Source organism: Eretmochelys imbricata, chromosome 3 (assembly GCF_965152235.1).
Source record: "Eretmochelys imbricata isolate rEreImb1 chromosome 3, rEreImb1.hap1, whole genome shotgun sequence".
In the NCBI taxonomy this organism is placed as follows: Eukaryota; Metazoa; Chordata; order Testudines; family Cheloniidae; genus Eretmochelys; species Eretmochelys imbricata.
This window is the reverse complement of record NC_135574.1, coordinates 168,794,205-168,809,963: the sequence shown is the minus strand read 5'-3', so window position 1 is coordinate 168,809,963 and position 15,759 is coordinate 168,794,205. Positions and strand designations below refer to the sequence as shown.

Genomic DNA, 15,759 nt, shown 5'->3' with positions numbered 1-15,759 from the left:
AGTTGGGCCATTTCCTGCACAAATCCAGGTTCTCTCACCCCCTCACCCCCCTCCCAAAAACCACACACACAAACTCACTATCCTGCTGGTAATAGCTCATCCAAAGTGACCACTCTCCCTACAATGTGCATGATAATCAAGGTGGGCCATTTCCAGCACAAATCCAGGTTTTCTCACCCCCCCGACCCCCATACACACACAAACTCACTCTCCTGCTGGTAATAGCTCATCCAAATTGACCACTCTCCAAGTTTAAATCCAAGTTAAACGAGAACATCTGGGGGGATTTAACTTGGATTTAAACTTGGAGAGTGGTCAGTTTGGATGAGCTATTACCAGCAGGAGAGTGAGTTTGTGTGTGTATGGGGGTGGGGGGGGTGAGAAAACCTGGATTTGTGCTGGAAATGGCCCACCTTGATTATCATGCACATTGTAGGGAGAGTGGTCACTTTGGATGAGCTATTACCAGCAGGATAGTGAGTTTGTGTGTGTGGTTTTTGGGAGAGGGGTGAGAGAACCTGGATTTGTGCAGGAAATGGCCCAACTTGATTATCATGCACATTGTGTAGAGAGTTGTCACTTTGGATGGGCTATCACCAGCAGGAGAGTGAATTTGTGTGGGGGGGTGGAGAGTGAGAAAACCTAGATTTGTGCTGGAAATGGCCCAACTTGATGATCACTTTAGATAAGCTATTACCAGCAGGACAGTGGGGTGGGAGGAGGTATTGTTTCATATTCTCTGTGTGTATATAAAGTCTGCTGCAGTTTCCACAGTATGCATCCGATGAAGTGAGCTGTAGCTCACGAAAGCTCATGCTCAAATAAATTGGTTAGTCTCTAAGGTGCCACAAGTACTCCTTTTCTTTTTGCGAACATTCTTAATATTGCTTAACTGGCCTGTCTCAAGACAGCTCCTTAAGTGGTTTCTTCTAAATAACTGGTTTAAATATTTTTTTCAATTTCATAGGATGTACTTAAGACTGCTTACTTTAACAACAACAACAAACTTGGTTGCTTATTTATTAATAGCCAACAGGTCAATATACCATGAAACAAAATTGTTTTGGCCCTCTATAAACATTTTTAGTTATCTAAGGACATACAATGGAATGGATTTGCAATCATATTAGTCTTGAGTAATAAGTTAAGACGAACATGATTGCGAATCCATTCCACAGTATGTCCTTAGGTAAAATAATTTTGTTTCAGGAGAAAAGGAGCCCTAGAGGTGTAATCTCTCTTAAAAGCTCCCCACAGAGAGATGTACAAAGAGACTAACAAAAGTAACCAGTTTATCATTTGTGTTCAGTGTTCCCGTCCCTTCTTTAATAATAAAATAGCCATGGTTAATAATTTTGAGTATTCTGCTTGGTCGTAATCAGGGTATCCCCTAAGGTACCTAAAAGAACCCCAATATGAATAAGCCATGAGAGCCACACCCCAAGAGTAAGAGAAACAATTACTATGAGCTGGCCTACTATTGTTTCTCTAAAATAAATATTTGTAGTCATTTTTAAAATTAAATTACTTGGCCTCCAAGAATTTAAAACTACACCTTTCAACCCTATACCACACAACCTTAATGCATGTACCCAAGGAGGCTGAACTACAACACCATATTTAATTATATGATCACATATAATTTTTTCCACAGGACCCATCTTATTCAGTGCACAGGATGGATGGTGTTCAAAGGATGAATTAGGATTGAGTCGCGAATGAGGCTGTTTGTAGGATTCCTGCCTCATTTGTTGCAAAAGTTGGAAAGCGTGTAGTGAATGTGGTGGGGGACTAACGGGAGAGAAAGGCTGGTTTTGTGGTTAAGTGAAGTGAACACCACAAACAAGAACTGAGCTCTTTTCCTGTTTCTGCCATAGTCTATGTTATCCTGAGCAAATCACTTTGGCAGGTAGCCACTAGCTGTGTATTCCTTGTTTACTGACTGCTCAACTTGACACACATGGGGCCTGATCTGCGGAAACACAGAACTCACACCTGCAACTGAAGTCAATGGGAGCTGTGCATGCTCAGCAACTCCAAAATGTGATCTGGAGGCATGAGCATAAGGTTAGAAATTATGAGATTCAGTTCTAATCCTGGTTCTGCCACTTACTGTGCAGCCTCAGGCTAGTCTCTTTGTCTCCATTTCCTCATCTGTAAAATGAGGATAACACTGCTCTCTGATCTCACAGTGGAGGCATGCAAATAAATTAGCATTTGTGAGACACTTCAATACTACAGCGATGAGCACCCTACAAAAAGAGCATGAGGAAATACTTAATTCTGTATTTCTTGCATGCTTTGAATAGTGTGCAATAAATAAGTCTGGGGCCATTAACTGAATGAAGAGAATAAAAACCTTTAGCAGCTGCCTCATTTATTCAGCACTACCTGGCCTGTTCACTCAATGAGGCAGGGGTCCTGTGGAAACAAACCTTATGTGAGCATGTAATTAAAGACTGATTAAAATTTTCAAAAAACACATCTACTACATGATTTAGAAGTGTAGGTCCCAAAAACTTTCAGCTGGATTTAGGCTCCTAAACTCTCATCTATACTGCAAAAACAAGATCTGTGGCAGCGTCTCAGTGCCCAGGTCAACCAGCTCTGGCTTGTGGGGATCATTCTACAGGGACAAATATAGCTGCATGGTTGTTTGGGCTCTGGCTGGAATCCGGGCTCTTAAACCCAGCAAGGGGGCCAGGCTCCAGCCCAAGCCCAAATGTCTACACAGATATTTTTATCCCTGTAGCACAGACATGAGTCAGCTGACCCAGGCTCTGAGACTCACAGTTATGGGTCTTTTTTTTTTTTCTTTTTTTTTTTTTGCATTGTAGACATACCCTCAGTGACTTTTTAAAGTTAGATTAGAGGGTTTTTTGTTTTTAATAGAAAGAGTATATTCTAGCCATTTCCAACAATGGCACAAGGATCATTACAACAAACTAGCATAAACATATACATCACAGCTATCAAACCACTTACTTGATTAACAAGGGAGAACCCATTTCTTCTCCACATGCCTGCATGCACTTGGGCACACAAAACTAGACATCGTAGCGTGTGTTCTATTAACAAAGGTGGGCTAAGTTCACTCTACAGAAAATAAAATATAAAATAGCAAAACCTTAGTTTAATTACCAAAAATGTAATTAATCTAAGATGACATAAAACCATTGAAGACTTTTAGGAACAGAAAAAGGAAACACAACACAAACATATTGTAAGTGTTTAAATTAAATAGATTAAAATGAGTTAATCAACCCTTCCTGTTAACTTATCCCACATTTTACCTTTGTTTGGTATTGTACTGGCCAAGGTCAATATCCTACTCTTAAAACCCTTAGCTGTTTTTATACTTTAAGCTTCTCCTGAATGTGAAAAAAAAATGCATCAATACTATCATACTATTTAATATTTTTGGAAAGTTAATCATAGATCACTATTTTTCCTCTTAACTCTCTATCATTTTCTTCCTCTTCCTTTTGTTTGATCTCTTACTCTGTGTATCCCTTATTCATTCAAAAGTTAACTATTTCTTCTTTTACAAGTCAGTGTCATCTCTTCCGCCAATTCAACCCCCTCCTCCTTTCTTTTTTATATGTTCTTTCCATTTAGCCCTTTTCTTATAACATCCCACCTCCCTCTCCTCCACACTTAAAATTTAAGCAATGTCCATATTTATATTTAAAACGATTGCATGAGGTGCCCCAAAAGAGACACGTGGAGAATAGGAGAGTATTGGATCAGGATATGCTAAAGCTGTCACTGCCAACAGAAGGAGTTAATTTCTGGCAACAGTCCCAAAACTCAACTTGAAACATGAAGTGGAGATAGGGTATGAGAAACAAAAATGAGATTTTAATATAAAATCTTTAAACAGTTTTAATAAAACACTGATTGTGGATTGACTCTTAAAGAACTACCAATATTTGAAACAGATTGTCTTCCTAAATACAGTATATAACAAAAAAGTTATTTTGTTACCCCTAAATTCTAAACACTTATATGGCATTTTTCATCTTCAAAATGTATTATAAACATTAATTAAATTTCACAGTACCAGTGGTAACAGCTCTGGAAACTTGTATGCCACTTCACTTTTGCTTAGCAACACATGCAAACCTGTATGGATATCCAAAATAAAAGTATACATTTTAATACATACTTCATATTAGCCTAAAAAAAATACATTTCTTGCCACAATCTGCATAGTTTAAGCTTTCCACACTGTTTTAAGACACATCAGTATATCCAGCCAAAGTCCCCAAGCCATGCAGAATGTACACACAATCAAATTTTCATACATCTCATCAAGACACCTATGAAATTACGTATGAGCATGTCAAAGATTAACCTTTGGATGAAGTCTGTTCCTATTGTATAGATCCTTTTTTAACCAAAATACTAAAGTTATACCCCTGTCTCATCAAACAGAGGCCATAACTGGCAGCTAATATAATGAATGAAATTCAGTTAATATAGTATTTCAATAGGTACAAAAAGATCACCTCATTTAAACAATTTTATTCTTTTCAGATTTTTATACTGCGTTCATCACCATGGTATCCGACCTTTCCTAAGGCATGCCCTCTCAGTTTTGCAGATGATCAGCTTTGCAGTGTATATAGAACGGCACACACACACACGTGCACACACATACAAAGATACATAGTACAAGAAGTAAAGCTCTTTCCCTTGTCTTGGAAATACTATTCAGCAACAAAGGATACATGTTTCATTAATACCGGCTCTCTTCATAAAAGAGAAATATTCCCCAATTACCATCCTTTACCTATAAGAGCAAGTTACCAATGACAAACTCACTTTCCCCTTCTTTCAGTCTTCAGACTTTAATTTTAAGAGCTATTAAACATGACAAGTTTTTCTTAATTGCAACACTTCCGCTGCTTGTGAAGATTCAAAATAATTTGACCCTGACCGACTGAACTTGCAATATCAAATGCCCACTTAATTTCCAATATTTAACTGTCAGCATGCCAGTCACTCTTGCTACTAAATGACTTACTGATTCCACTTGAGCTAAAGTTCAGTCAAAGGCCAGGTCAACATTACAGACTTCTGCCAGCTAGCTATGTCAGTCAGATGTGTGAATTCCTGACCTGATGGCACGGCTCTGTCCAACCCCTTAATGTAGACAGTTCTATTGACAAAACTGTGCTCTTACCAGTATGGCCTGTTTTATTCAAGGGGGGCAGTTTTACTATACCAGTAAAAGTGCAGCTTTGCTGGTACAGCTGTGCTCATGCTAGAAGCACCTTGCCAGTAGGCTAAGTATACCAGTATTCCTATACCAGTAAAACGCTCCTAATGTAGAGATAGCCTTCATCTATTTCCAATAGAATTGCTCAATTACTGAACCAAAATGTAAGGGGAAAAATGCAATCACTACCTAAATTCCTGATGAACAATGCTGGTTGTAATGCATAGATAATATTTTGCAACCATTTCTCTAATACAGTGGTGTCCAATCTTTTCAGCCTGAGGGCTGAACATATTTCAAAAACAGCATGGAACCATAATCCATACATTGGGGCAGATCCTCTGCCCTGTCTACTCCCCTTTGTTCCACTGAGGTGACACAGAAGGAGCAGAAACCACCTGCAAACCCCCTGTTGGGGATTCCCAGGGCATAAAGGGGTCCCAAGCAGGCACAGTGCCAGCATAGCCATCCCCTACACCTCTCTTCCCACAGCCCCTGGCATGGAGAGGTCTTGGGGAGATGGCAAGAGTACACTGTATTCTGGCTATCCTCAGATGGCATATAATCGCATATCTGTGAGCATGCAAGATGCATATTTGTGTTATTTCAATTTTCTGAAACGTTTTTAAAACCAGGTTCATTCCTACCTGCAAGTAAACGAGAAACTGGGAGATGAATGCTAACTTTTTCCTGAGAAACACAGTATCTGATGGTCTCAACAGAATGACCACATATACTGAGAACGATAGGCTGTTCACCATCAGTAAAGCCACTGTGACACTGCATCAGCACAGTCAAGCATTTCTTATAAGCTTCAATAAGTACTTTTTCCTACAAAAAAAGATTGTGGTTTATAAACATCACGAAGAAAACAGAGCCCTTTGAAATGATGTACAGTCTATAACATACTAAATGCAAAAATACTTTTTTCTCAATGCAAAGTTTCTTTTACTTTTCTTAATATAATCTTACTATTTTAAAATTGAAGATTTCCTTATTAGCACAGAAGGTCAATGGTTCCTCTCTTTCCCAAGTGCTGTTCACTCATTAAAGAGGACACAAATCACCAAGCTAAGTCCGATTAAATAGGAGTATGTATCACAGTTTACCGTGTACATGTCGCTATATGAGCCTGCTGACAATGTTCATGATTATGGTGAATATTTACAGTTTAAAGTCAAATTTAATATTTGACTATTCTGGGCTCATATGTTCTAAAAGGAGCCCTCACCACATATGAAGTCCTATTCAGCAGGTCCATTTAAGGAGGAAATTGTCATCAGAGAGATTGCAGATCATCCTGTTAGAGTTCAGCAATCTGTTTTCCTCTCTGGATGGCATCAAGAGGGCCTGGGACCTGATAACTCCTCTATTACAAAATTATTCCCCTCTTTCTTCTCCAGTAAATATACTCTTAAGGCACTGTGTCAATACAAACTTTTGGATACTTCGCTGAACTCCAAAACGTTCAGAGTGATCTCCAATGTCCATTCCAAGAAACATACACAGATTTTTTGTTAATTGAAACCCTATGTAGATTTAATCCATCACAGATTAAAAATACTGCTTCTGGGCAAAATAAATCTGTGCAGGTATGTATGTTTGTTCTATTACTATTAATTAGATATACATCTACCTACATCTCCCTTCATATATAAAAGCAGAAGCAGCTTACATCTAAAGCACACCAGTCCTGCATCATTGAAATAACATGCGTTAATTTCATCTGTAATGTAAATGCTGCTTCCCATTCTGGTTCCATTTCAATATGCTGTCCTATTTGACGAGTTATTGGATCCATACCCTAAAAACCACAAAAAATCATAAAGATTAACTGTTATTAAAAACCCCTACTGGTGCTAACATAAGACTAAGTGAGTAATTACTGATACAGTTTCAACATTCCGCTCATATCACAGAAGTATAGAAAAAATCTTGAGAGAAATCAAAGAGCCAAATTTAAAAACGAAGATGAAAAAAATGGTATTAAACAATTCAGGATGCAGAGGAAATAAAAGAATACTGGATTAGACAGGTCACTGGTCTGATCTGGTAAGGCAAATCCTATTTTTGATTTAGGAAGCATCTCAAATTGAAGACAGAGTCATTAATTCTCTCTACATAAGTTTTTAATCAAGAGGCAAAACCTTAAAAAGGAAAAACCTCTAAATACCAAATTCAGTTTGTTAAAGATGTTTCTGGGGATTTATTTTTTATTAGTTTGTGGATCTGAATTTAAAACCCAAAAGGACATTCAAGCATGGTCTGATTATGATGGAATGCCCCCAGCAAAAATAAATGTATTAAAAGGATGAACAAAAGCTAACATTTTCTGGGAAAAGCATGCTATCCAGTCACTGAGCACTGAGAAGACTGAGTGTTGTTCGGTCAGGCCTTTTTGCCCTAGTAGTAGTTTGTCCTTATAAAAGCATCATTAGTCTCAAAATACTTAAAAAAATTTAGAACAACATGTAATATATTAAAGCAGTGGTCCCCAACGCAGTGCCCGCAAGTGTCATAGCACCCGCCAGGGCACTTTTGTGCGCCCGCAGGACACCCCATCGCTGAAATGCCACCACCGAAGAACCACCTGCCAAAATGCCGCCAAGAAGCGTTGCCGTTTCTCGGAGGCATTTCGGCAGCGCTGCTTCTTGCCGCTGCCGCTTCTCGGCAGCATTCCAGCAGCGGGGTTTCTGGCGCCCGCCATAGTTTTCTGGGAATAGCAATATGCTATTCCCACAAGAAACGTAGGAGACCACTGTATTAAGGAATCAAAAAACATTACAGTAAAGGATACCATCAAGGCTATAAATTCATAAAGTTCCTTGGGACAAGGACTTTGTTTCTCAGTATGTTTGTACAGAGCTGAGTACACTTGGTAATGCTCAAATAACTTAATTTCCTGAAGATGACCAGTACTTTGAAGTAACAATTTTACTAATAAAAAACAAAACGTGTTCTACATCTGACAATACTCATTTTACTAAGACAGAAAATTTATGGTGCTTATTTTAAAATTCACAGATTCACATACCTGCATACACTTTAGTAACTCTAAGAAGGCATCAAAACCCTCTAAAAACTTTTGCCTCAGGTCATTTGTCCAGTCAGCTGGCTTGCTTATCAACACATACCTGAATACAGAAGAAACAAATCTGTGAGTTAGTTTTAATCATTTTTTAAAGTACTCAATAATTTGATTAGTATTGAGATACTTACTTGAGATCCAAAATAAGGCTCTGAACCCGCCTGAATTTGAAAGCTTGAAGGGCAGTATATCGTTCAAACTGAAACCTGCCTTGGATGTCACGGTGCCTTAAGTGGTCCATAAAAGTTTTGATGATCGTGGTCATAAGATTTTCTTCTGTTATCAGCATTCGAGCCTATGCGAAAGTACATTAAAGTTTGTTGTAATCAACAGACATCACTGACAGGAGAAAGAGGCTAAATTAATATTGCATTTTTACCAGTAAAATCTATGCCTTTTCAGTCAAACCATTTATATTGCTGGTGTTCCTCTATATTTTAACATTACTTTAAAACGGTGTTCATAGGGGAAAAGAAAAATTCATCTGTAAAGCTATCTATTGCCTACCCCCATGTCTATCATGCTAACCAATACTGTCGCATTTCTTTGTCCTCCCCCATTTGTCTGAATCCACCTGTTACAATCTAAGTAAAAGACAAGAGGCAAGATGTGATGGGGGTAAGGGTCATCTTTGTTCTTCTGGGTTTGTAAGCATCAGGCACAATGGAGTACTGGTGCAGAATTGGGTCGTCTAGTGACTATGGTAAGAAAATAAATACCCCAAAAGATTTTCTGCAATATTGCCAAAGAAAAACAATTAATGTATTTGGGAATAAATGCTGAGGCTGCAAACAAAAGACCAGAAAGATATTCCTGCTTCCTCTTCACAGTTTTTTACTGGGTAAAATTTTCAGCAGCTAGTCATTGATTAAGTGGTCTAAGTACCATGGACTTACACTGGAACTTAGGCTCCTACATCACAGAGGCCCTTTGAAAATTTTGCCCACTACCTTTTTTGAGGACTTTCCATTCTTTAATTTAATTCACCAGTTTAAACATGTTTTTAAGTACCCTGATAATTTACTACACTATACACAAAGAAAGCACTAAGTGATAAAAACTTAAACCAAAACTGCAGTCTAATTTAAATGTGTGGTCATCTTGAAGGATTGATTCCTCATTCAGCATGGTAATTAGAAACATGTCTAACTTTAAGTACATGAGCAATCCCATGGAATCCAAAATGATAAGCATGTGCCTGACTTTTAAGCACATGAATAAAGTACCTTGCTGGATCAAGGACATACAAAGTACATGATTATATCCCATGTACAACCAAGTGATTGTGTTGTACAAGAGCAATTTTTAATAAGATTAAGAGGATTAATTAAGTTAAGCCAATACATAATGGCTTTAATTGGGGAAATATGCTAGCAAAGAACCTGGAAATGAGACTGAGGCTTTTGACTAATCTAATTGATCTTATTTTTTAAAATATTACCTTTATACTTCAAAAAATATTTTCTTTGTCTCAATCCTTATGGCTACAACTCTGACCTCTTTCACACTTCCTTTTTGGCTTTTCTCTCTCTGATAACACTTAAAACTTTTTAAAAAAACATTTTGGGAATATGCTTTAAAACATAATTTGTTTTTAAGTGATTCTAAGTATTTTACTAACATTACCTAGATAAGCCCCACAACACCAGCGCAAGTGGTGGAGATATCATTTTACTGAAGAGCAAACTGAGTTTAAGTGGTGTGCCCAGGGCAAGTCAGTGACAGAGCTAGGAAGAGAACCCTGACTTCCTGAATCAAGAGGTAAGAATATGCTACCAGCTGACATCTGCAGCACCTAGCAAACTGTTAAAAACAAATCACAATTTAGAACAGTTATCCTAAAATCAGTTCCTAAAACACCTACCTGACTGCCACGATTTCCAGTGTCTCAGAAATTTAAATCTACCTTTAAGTTGATTCCACTTGGAAAACTTCCAACAGCATTCTTTTTAGAAATATTCTATGTAAGTCAGATTTTCTTTCCTCATTTTATTTAATTTCCAAAGATGTCTTCATGAAGATAGAATCTCTGTTGAGTTCATCTACTCTTTTTAAGTATTCTTCACTTTAAAAAATAATTTATGATATACAGACAGACATGATTTCTGTTAGAAAAAAGTTTTCAAAATCCTGCAAAAGGCAGTAGTTGATTTTTAATAGAAACCTTATTGTAACAGGTTGGTCTGTCCATTTAAATTAAAAAGGAGTGTTCTCAGTTCACATTCAAAGGAAACCAAGAGTCAACAGAGACCTGCAAGGAGGGTCTCCTGTGGTAGAACCAGGATGGTGGTGGACTGGGGAAACCTATCAGGATTAAATCACAGACCAAAGATGCTGTGGAGACTGTGCCCTAAGAGAAGAAAAAGTTTAAGCCCAGGTCTTCCCAGAGAAGCCCAGATGATGGAGTGCGATTGTCTGATGTCCTCAGGCATAGAGAGAACTGGGGAGGGGAGAGAAATATAGCCTGGAGGAAGAATAAATTGGAAGCCCCAAGGAAAGAAGAATTTGAACCTAGAAGGGCCAAAGGAACTGCAGATTTATTCTGTGAGGATTTAATAAATCAGATCCCAAGACAGGGAACCTTATGTGAACACTCCTGGCTGCATATGGGTGGAATGGAGAATCAAGAAGGGAATTGAGGTATGGTAGGTGCAGTGCCACACCATGGGATGGTGTGCTCTGTAACCACCCCCTACAACACCTACCATGGATATTTGGCATAGTCAGAAGTTAAAACTATGTATTAAGTGGTAATCTCTCTATATATATTCATTAATGGAAAAAAATTAAGAGATGTGTCCAAAATAAAGGAATAGGTCCCATTTACTCTGGGACGTTCTGATACAGATTCAAAATTTAGCAGCATAGGTCCAGCTCCACTTAGTAAATTGTACCTATATTTACAAACTACTAATTAGTTTTCATAAGTCAGCAGCACACTGATTTGCACAGTAGTACTACAAATGTTCAGAGAGATCTAGTGGTCTATAAGCTCAAGTTCTTAGTGCAGCTCCTAACAAAAAAAAGAGTTTCTTTTTTTAAGTTTTTAGTACTTACAAGTGAAGGCACTGTGAATATCTGTACCGAGAGGTCAGCAATTGAGAACTCTCTGTCGTGGTCATCTTTCACATAATCACTCTGCAATCGCTCATAGTTCTATTAAGAAGGAGGCAAAAAAAGGCAAGGAGTGCCAACTATCAGTTTTTAAAAAAGGCAAGCACTACTCACCAGAGTAGGTACAGTGAAGAGTTGGACAGATAGAGCAGTCACCGACACTGCCCGCTCGTGATCATCCTCCATAAAATCTCTCTGCAACTGCCGGTAATTCTAAACAACAAGGGGGAAATTCACCTCTAATCCACACTGACCTGACGTTTGCTTTAAATTCAATGTCTGCACTGGGGAAATTCAACACTATGATAGACAGTGGTACTGATCCATCATTAAAAGGAAACCTTGCACAGTGGGATGACAATTTTCCAGCCCATGTGTAACCCACACACCTTCTGGGTGTGGTGTTCTGTCTCATCTAGTGGCACTGAGACCACTTAGAGAGAGACAGACAGAGATTATGAGTCTGCTCTACAGCCTTAGCTAACAGCCAGTTGGCTTTTAGCTCATGTGGTAGAGGCTCATGCACTAAGCTCCATAGGTCCCAGGTTCAATCTTGCCCACCGACAACCAGGGTCCGTCGGTGTTACAAGTGGGGGCTCATCCGGGATTTCAACTGGGAAGTCTCTGAAGCTCTGGATGTGCTTCCTCAGCTAGGGGAAGTATATAACCCACACACCTTCTGGGTGTGGTATTCTGTCCCATCGAATGGCACTGAAACCACTTAGAGAGAAAAAGAGATTATGAGTCTGCTCTACAGCCTTAGCTAACAGTCTGTCGGCGTTACACATGCATAAAATCAACTCACCCATTCTAATTACCACTATGAAGACTACTAATATTTTATTTACTAATTTAAAAAAAGTTATTTGTTTGAGGCAAGAAAGTGAGCAGAATGTCAGAAAGCTGATTAAAAGCATCTCAAAAATGAGTTGTTGCAAGTAATAATATTAAGTATAGTTGACTTTCAGAGGTCACTTCAGGATAGCACTACCAACAATGGTTAATGACTGATTCTCAAGTAATGGGATCCTGGATGGTTGGTTGGGAAGGATAAAACATCAGAGGTGATGCATTCTGTGTTAGAGATGATCTAACAACTGCATTAGATTGGGAACCCAAAAGACCTATTTTCTTTACGGGTGGTAAGATACTATGATAACTAAGTTTTTGAACACAGAAGGAAATCAAGAGAGGTTCTAATTTAAAGAGTTTCACCTGTTAAAAACAACAACAAACAATCCCAACCAATATTCCAAACAACAGAGTATCATTAGTTTTGTATGTTCTACTTGAAACTGTTTTCTAGGCTATATTTTGAAGCATTTTCCATTCATCATAAGAGTTACTTACTCTTGCGAACCGGATAGCAAAAAGTTTCTTGTATTTCAAATCCATAAGTAGACTGCTCATGAATAACTGATGGTACACGCTTCTAGCTCCTGTTAAGAAAATTTACATGTTATTTTGCCATTACTGACTGTCAGATTATTATGGAAGTAATTGTAATGGTAGCCTCGTAAAGAAAGAAGAAATTTTGCCCTCCAATCTAGAGGGAAGAGTGTTTTGATAACATTTGGCAGTTGATAGAAAATGGAGAGAAAAAGCTTCAGGTTCCCCCAAAAAGTACTTTTCCTGTAGGGTTATTTCTTCTTCCCTATGTTTTTCAGCACCATTGAGGACATAGTCAACTGTTGCAAGGAAATACAAAAAACAGTGCACTCAGGATTTGTCAGATAAGAAGGAACTAGTTCAGAACTATTTTGTTTTAAAATATGTCTGTGTGTTATTTTTACTAATTCTCCACATAAATTCCGTCACTATGTTGTTAACATAGTTTTTAAAAACAAAATCTTTATAGATCAGTTTTAAGTCAAATACCAATAATTAAACACTTTAAATTGTTTAATGTGGAATGATTACAGATATTTGTTCCCCCTGAAAATTGGCAAATAGTTCCAAAAGTTACAATAGAAATCTGAACTTTCATTCTACTTCCTGTTTACATGTGAGATTCTGCAACAATAAAAAAAACTTTGGTAAAAGGGAAGGGATGGTCAACTATCAGTGCCTCATAACTTTCAAGAACACTGAAGTTTGCAGTCAAAAACAGAAAATTCTGAAGACAAGGAAAATATTCAACCACACAAAATAAAAGCGTTAGAAAATCAGGAAAAGTACAGGTAGGGTCATTCTTCCCCTGCTACATGCAACCCTAACTCTTCGCATTTGCCTACTGGAACCATTAGAATGGGAATCAGTTTACAGCACTATACATTTCCTCAAGACACTTGGAGGTCAGCAGGAAGGAGGAAAGAAAGCAGTATGGGAGAAACTTTAAAGTGTACTTAAATCCCTGCTCTAATGAGTCCCTTACACAGAGACTGCATCACATTATCCTTCATTTAGTTGAAGGGCTTGTCTATACTGCTCTGCAGTTTGGACCACAGAGGTGTGAACAGTGCATAAAGCACTTCACTGTAATTCCCCCATGTGAGTGCTGTGGACACAATCTAAAAGGTTCCTAGTTCACATTAATGTATAATAATCATCAGCCTGATTTCCTCTGTGTGGTGGGTCAGTGTCATTATCTCCATTTTGCAGGTGGGGAAACTGAGGCAAAGAAGGGCAAAGCCACTTTACCAAGGACACCCAAGGAGTCAATGGCAGAACTGGAATTAGAACCCAGAAGTTCTGGCTAGGAACCATTTAGTTCACGCCTGCCGAGCCCACATGGGAGAGTTACAGTGCTGCACGTTAGTGCACACTGCTATTCATACCCGCACAGTCTGAACTGAGGGGCAGCATACACATAGCCTTAGGATAGGTCGACACTATAATTAGACACCCGCAGCTGACCTGTGCCAGTTAGCTCTGGCTCAGGCTAAGAGGCCATTTAATTGTGGCGTAGATATTTGGAAAGGGGCTGCAGTCTGAGTATCTGGACCCTCCCACCTCACAGTGTCTAGAGCCTGGGCTGCTGCCCAAGCACCAATTGTCTACCAACTGTCTACCTTGCAATTAGGCAGCCCCTTAGTCTGAGCCCCTTAGCCTGAGTCAGCTGGGACAGGCCAACCATGGGTTTTTAACTGCAGTGTAAACATACAATTAGTGCCTATGGAGATATGTCTGGCAATCCCTTCTATTACTCCTCAGACCAACGTTGTGCACAGAGCACAGTGAGGGTTCCTGGAAACACATCAATAGCACACAGATCTGGAGTTGTGGAGGCATCGAGAAAGTGGCATGTGTTTGTGATTGGAAAAATTCTGTTATATTTCCATTCACTGCCACAGGGGCAAACTATGTATTTCCTGGTTTTCTAACGTTTGTTTTAAATGTCATTTTAAAAACAGGTCATTTTGGAGGGGGGGAGGATGTATCTCAGGATGTCCTAGAACAAAGGACTCAAAATTTATATCAGACTCTACCACACTCCCTGAACTGACAATTTTCAGGCCAATCATATTAAACCAGTGGATTTTAAAGCACTTTGGAATAGCAGCACAGGAGACTTACAGGTGTGTGAACTGCTGCAGTCATTTCCATAGGGTGTTCTCGGCTCAATGGGTTTGAATACATCCTGAAAAAATAGCTCTGCATCTTTCTGTCTTTATACAGAACCAGCAAATTTTAAAATAAGACCATTTTGGAGGAATGTGCCTCTGTCTCAGGAACCCCAAAGGACGGCATATTTGTGCTGCTGTCTTTACTCTGGGCCTTCAACTGGCCTAGCAATTTTCAGGTCAATATGTATACACATGTAAACTTTACAGCCCTTTGAAAAGTCTGTTCTAAACAGAAAGCTCTACTCCACCTTCACTGTAGTGCTAAAAGGGCCATCCCATTCTTTCACAATTCAGCATAATCCCAATTTGTGAACAGGTAAAACACAGTATATCTAAACAGGCAATTGCATCTATAATGGATGGCAATAAAAATTGCTTAAAACATGAACAGATAAGACAAAATAAAATGGTCAGAGTGCTTTCTATTAGCACATACAAAGTCATTTTCTTAAAAATAGTGGGGGACAACTCACCTTTCCACAGTTTAGAATCAGACAGCATTAGTTTATCTACAAGAGAAGAATTTTCACCATCTGGTCCCTCCTGTAAACCAACCTGACACAATATTCGACGAAGGCCATCTTAACAAAAACAAATCATGGAATAAATATACAAAAGTTATTTAACATTAAAAAGTTATGTTAAATGTGTATGTAGCATAATGGAAGTTTACATAATATACTGAGTGTGCATCGGTGGGTGTGGGTGTGTGTGGGTGTGTGTGGGTGAGCACACACAATATTTATTTTTAAGCTCACCAAGCAAAA

At 38.6% G+C, this 15,759-nt stretch overlaps 1 protein-coding gene across 8 annotated transcripts in view; it reads right to left on the bottom strand.

Moving 5' to 3' along the window:
• Positions 1-15,759, bottom strand: part of UBR2 (ubiquitin protein ligase E3 component n-recognin 2) — a 124,526-nt gene that overhangs the window by 75,738 nt on the left and 33,029 nt on the right. For 7 of the 8 annotated variants that reach the window (XM_077813827.1, XM_077813826.1, XM_077813830.1 and 4 more), the window contains 9 exons: positions 15,466-15,573; positions 12,777-12,865; positions 11,370-11,468; positions 8,444-8,607; positions 8,259-8,358; positions 6,900-7,028; positions 5,872-6,055; positions 4,064-4,125; positions 2,986-3,096 (listed from right to left, as the gene is read on the bottom strand). In XM_077813827.1, the coding sequence (XP_077669953.1) occupies positions 2,986-3,096; positions 4,064-4,125; positions 5,872-6,055; positions 6,900-7,028; positions 8,259-8,358; positions 8,444-8,607; positions 11,370-11,468; positions 12,777-12,865; positions 15,466-15,573 (1,046 nt within the window). Of the gene's footprint in view, positions 1-2,985; positions 3,097-4,063; positions 4,126-5,871; positions 6,056-6,899; positions 7,029-8,258; positions 8,359-8,443; positions 8,608-11,369; positions 11,469-11,540; positions 11,640-12,776; positions 12,866-15,465; positions 15,574-15,759 lie in introns of all 8 variants that reach the window. The other variant, XM_077813828.1, reaches the window with a different exon arrangement.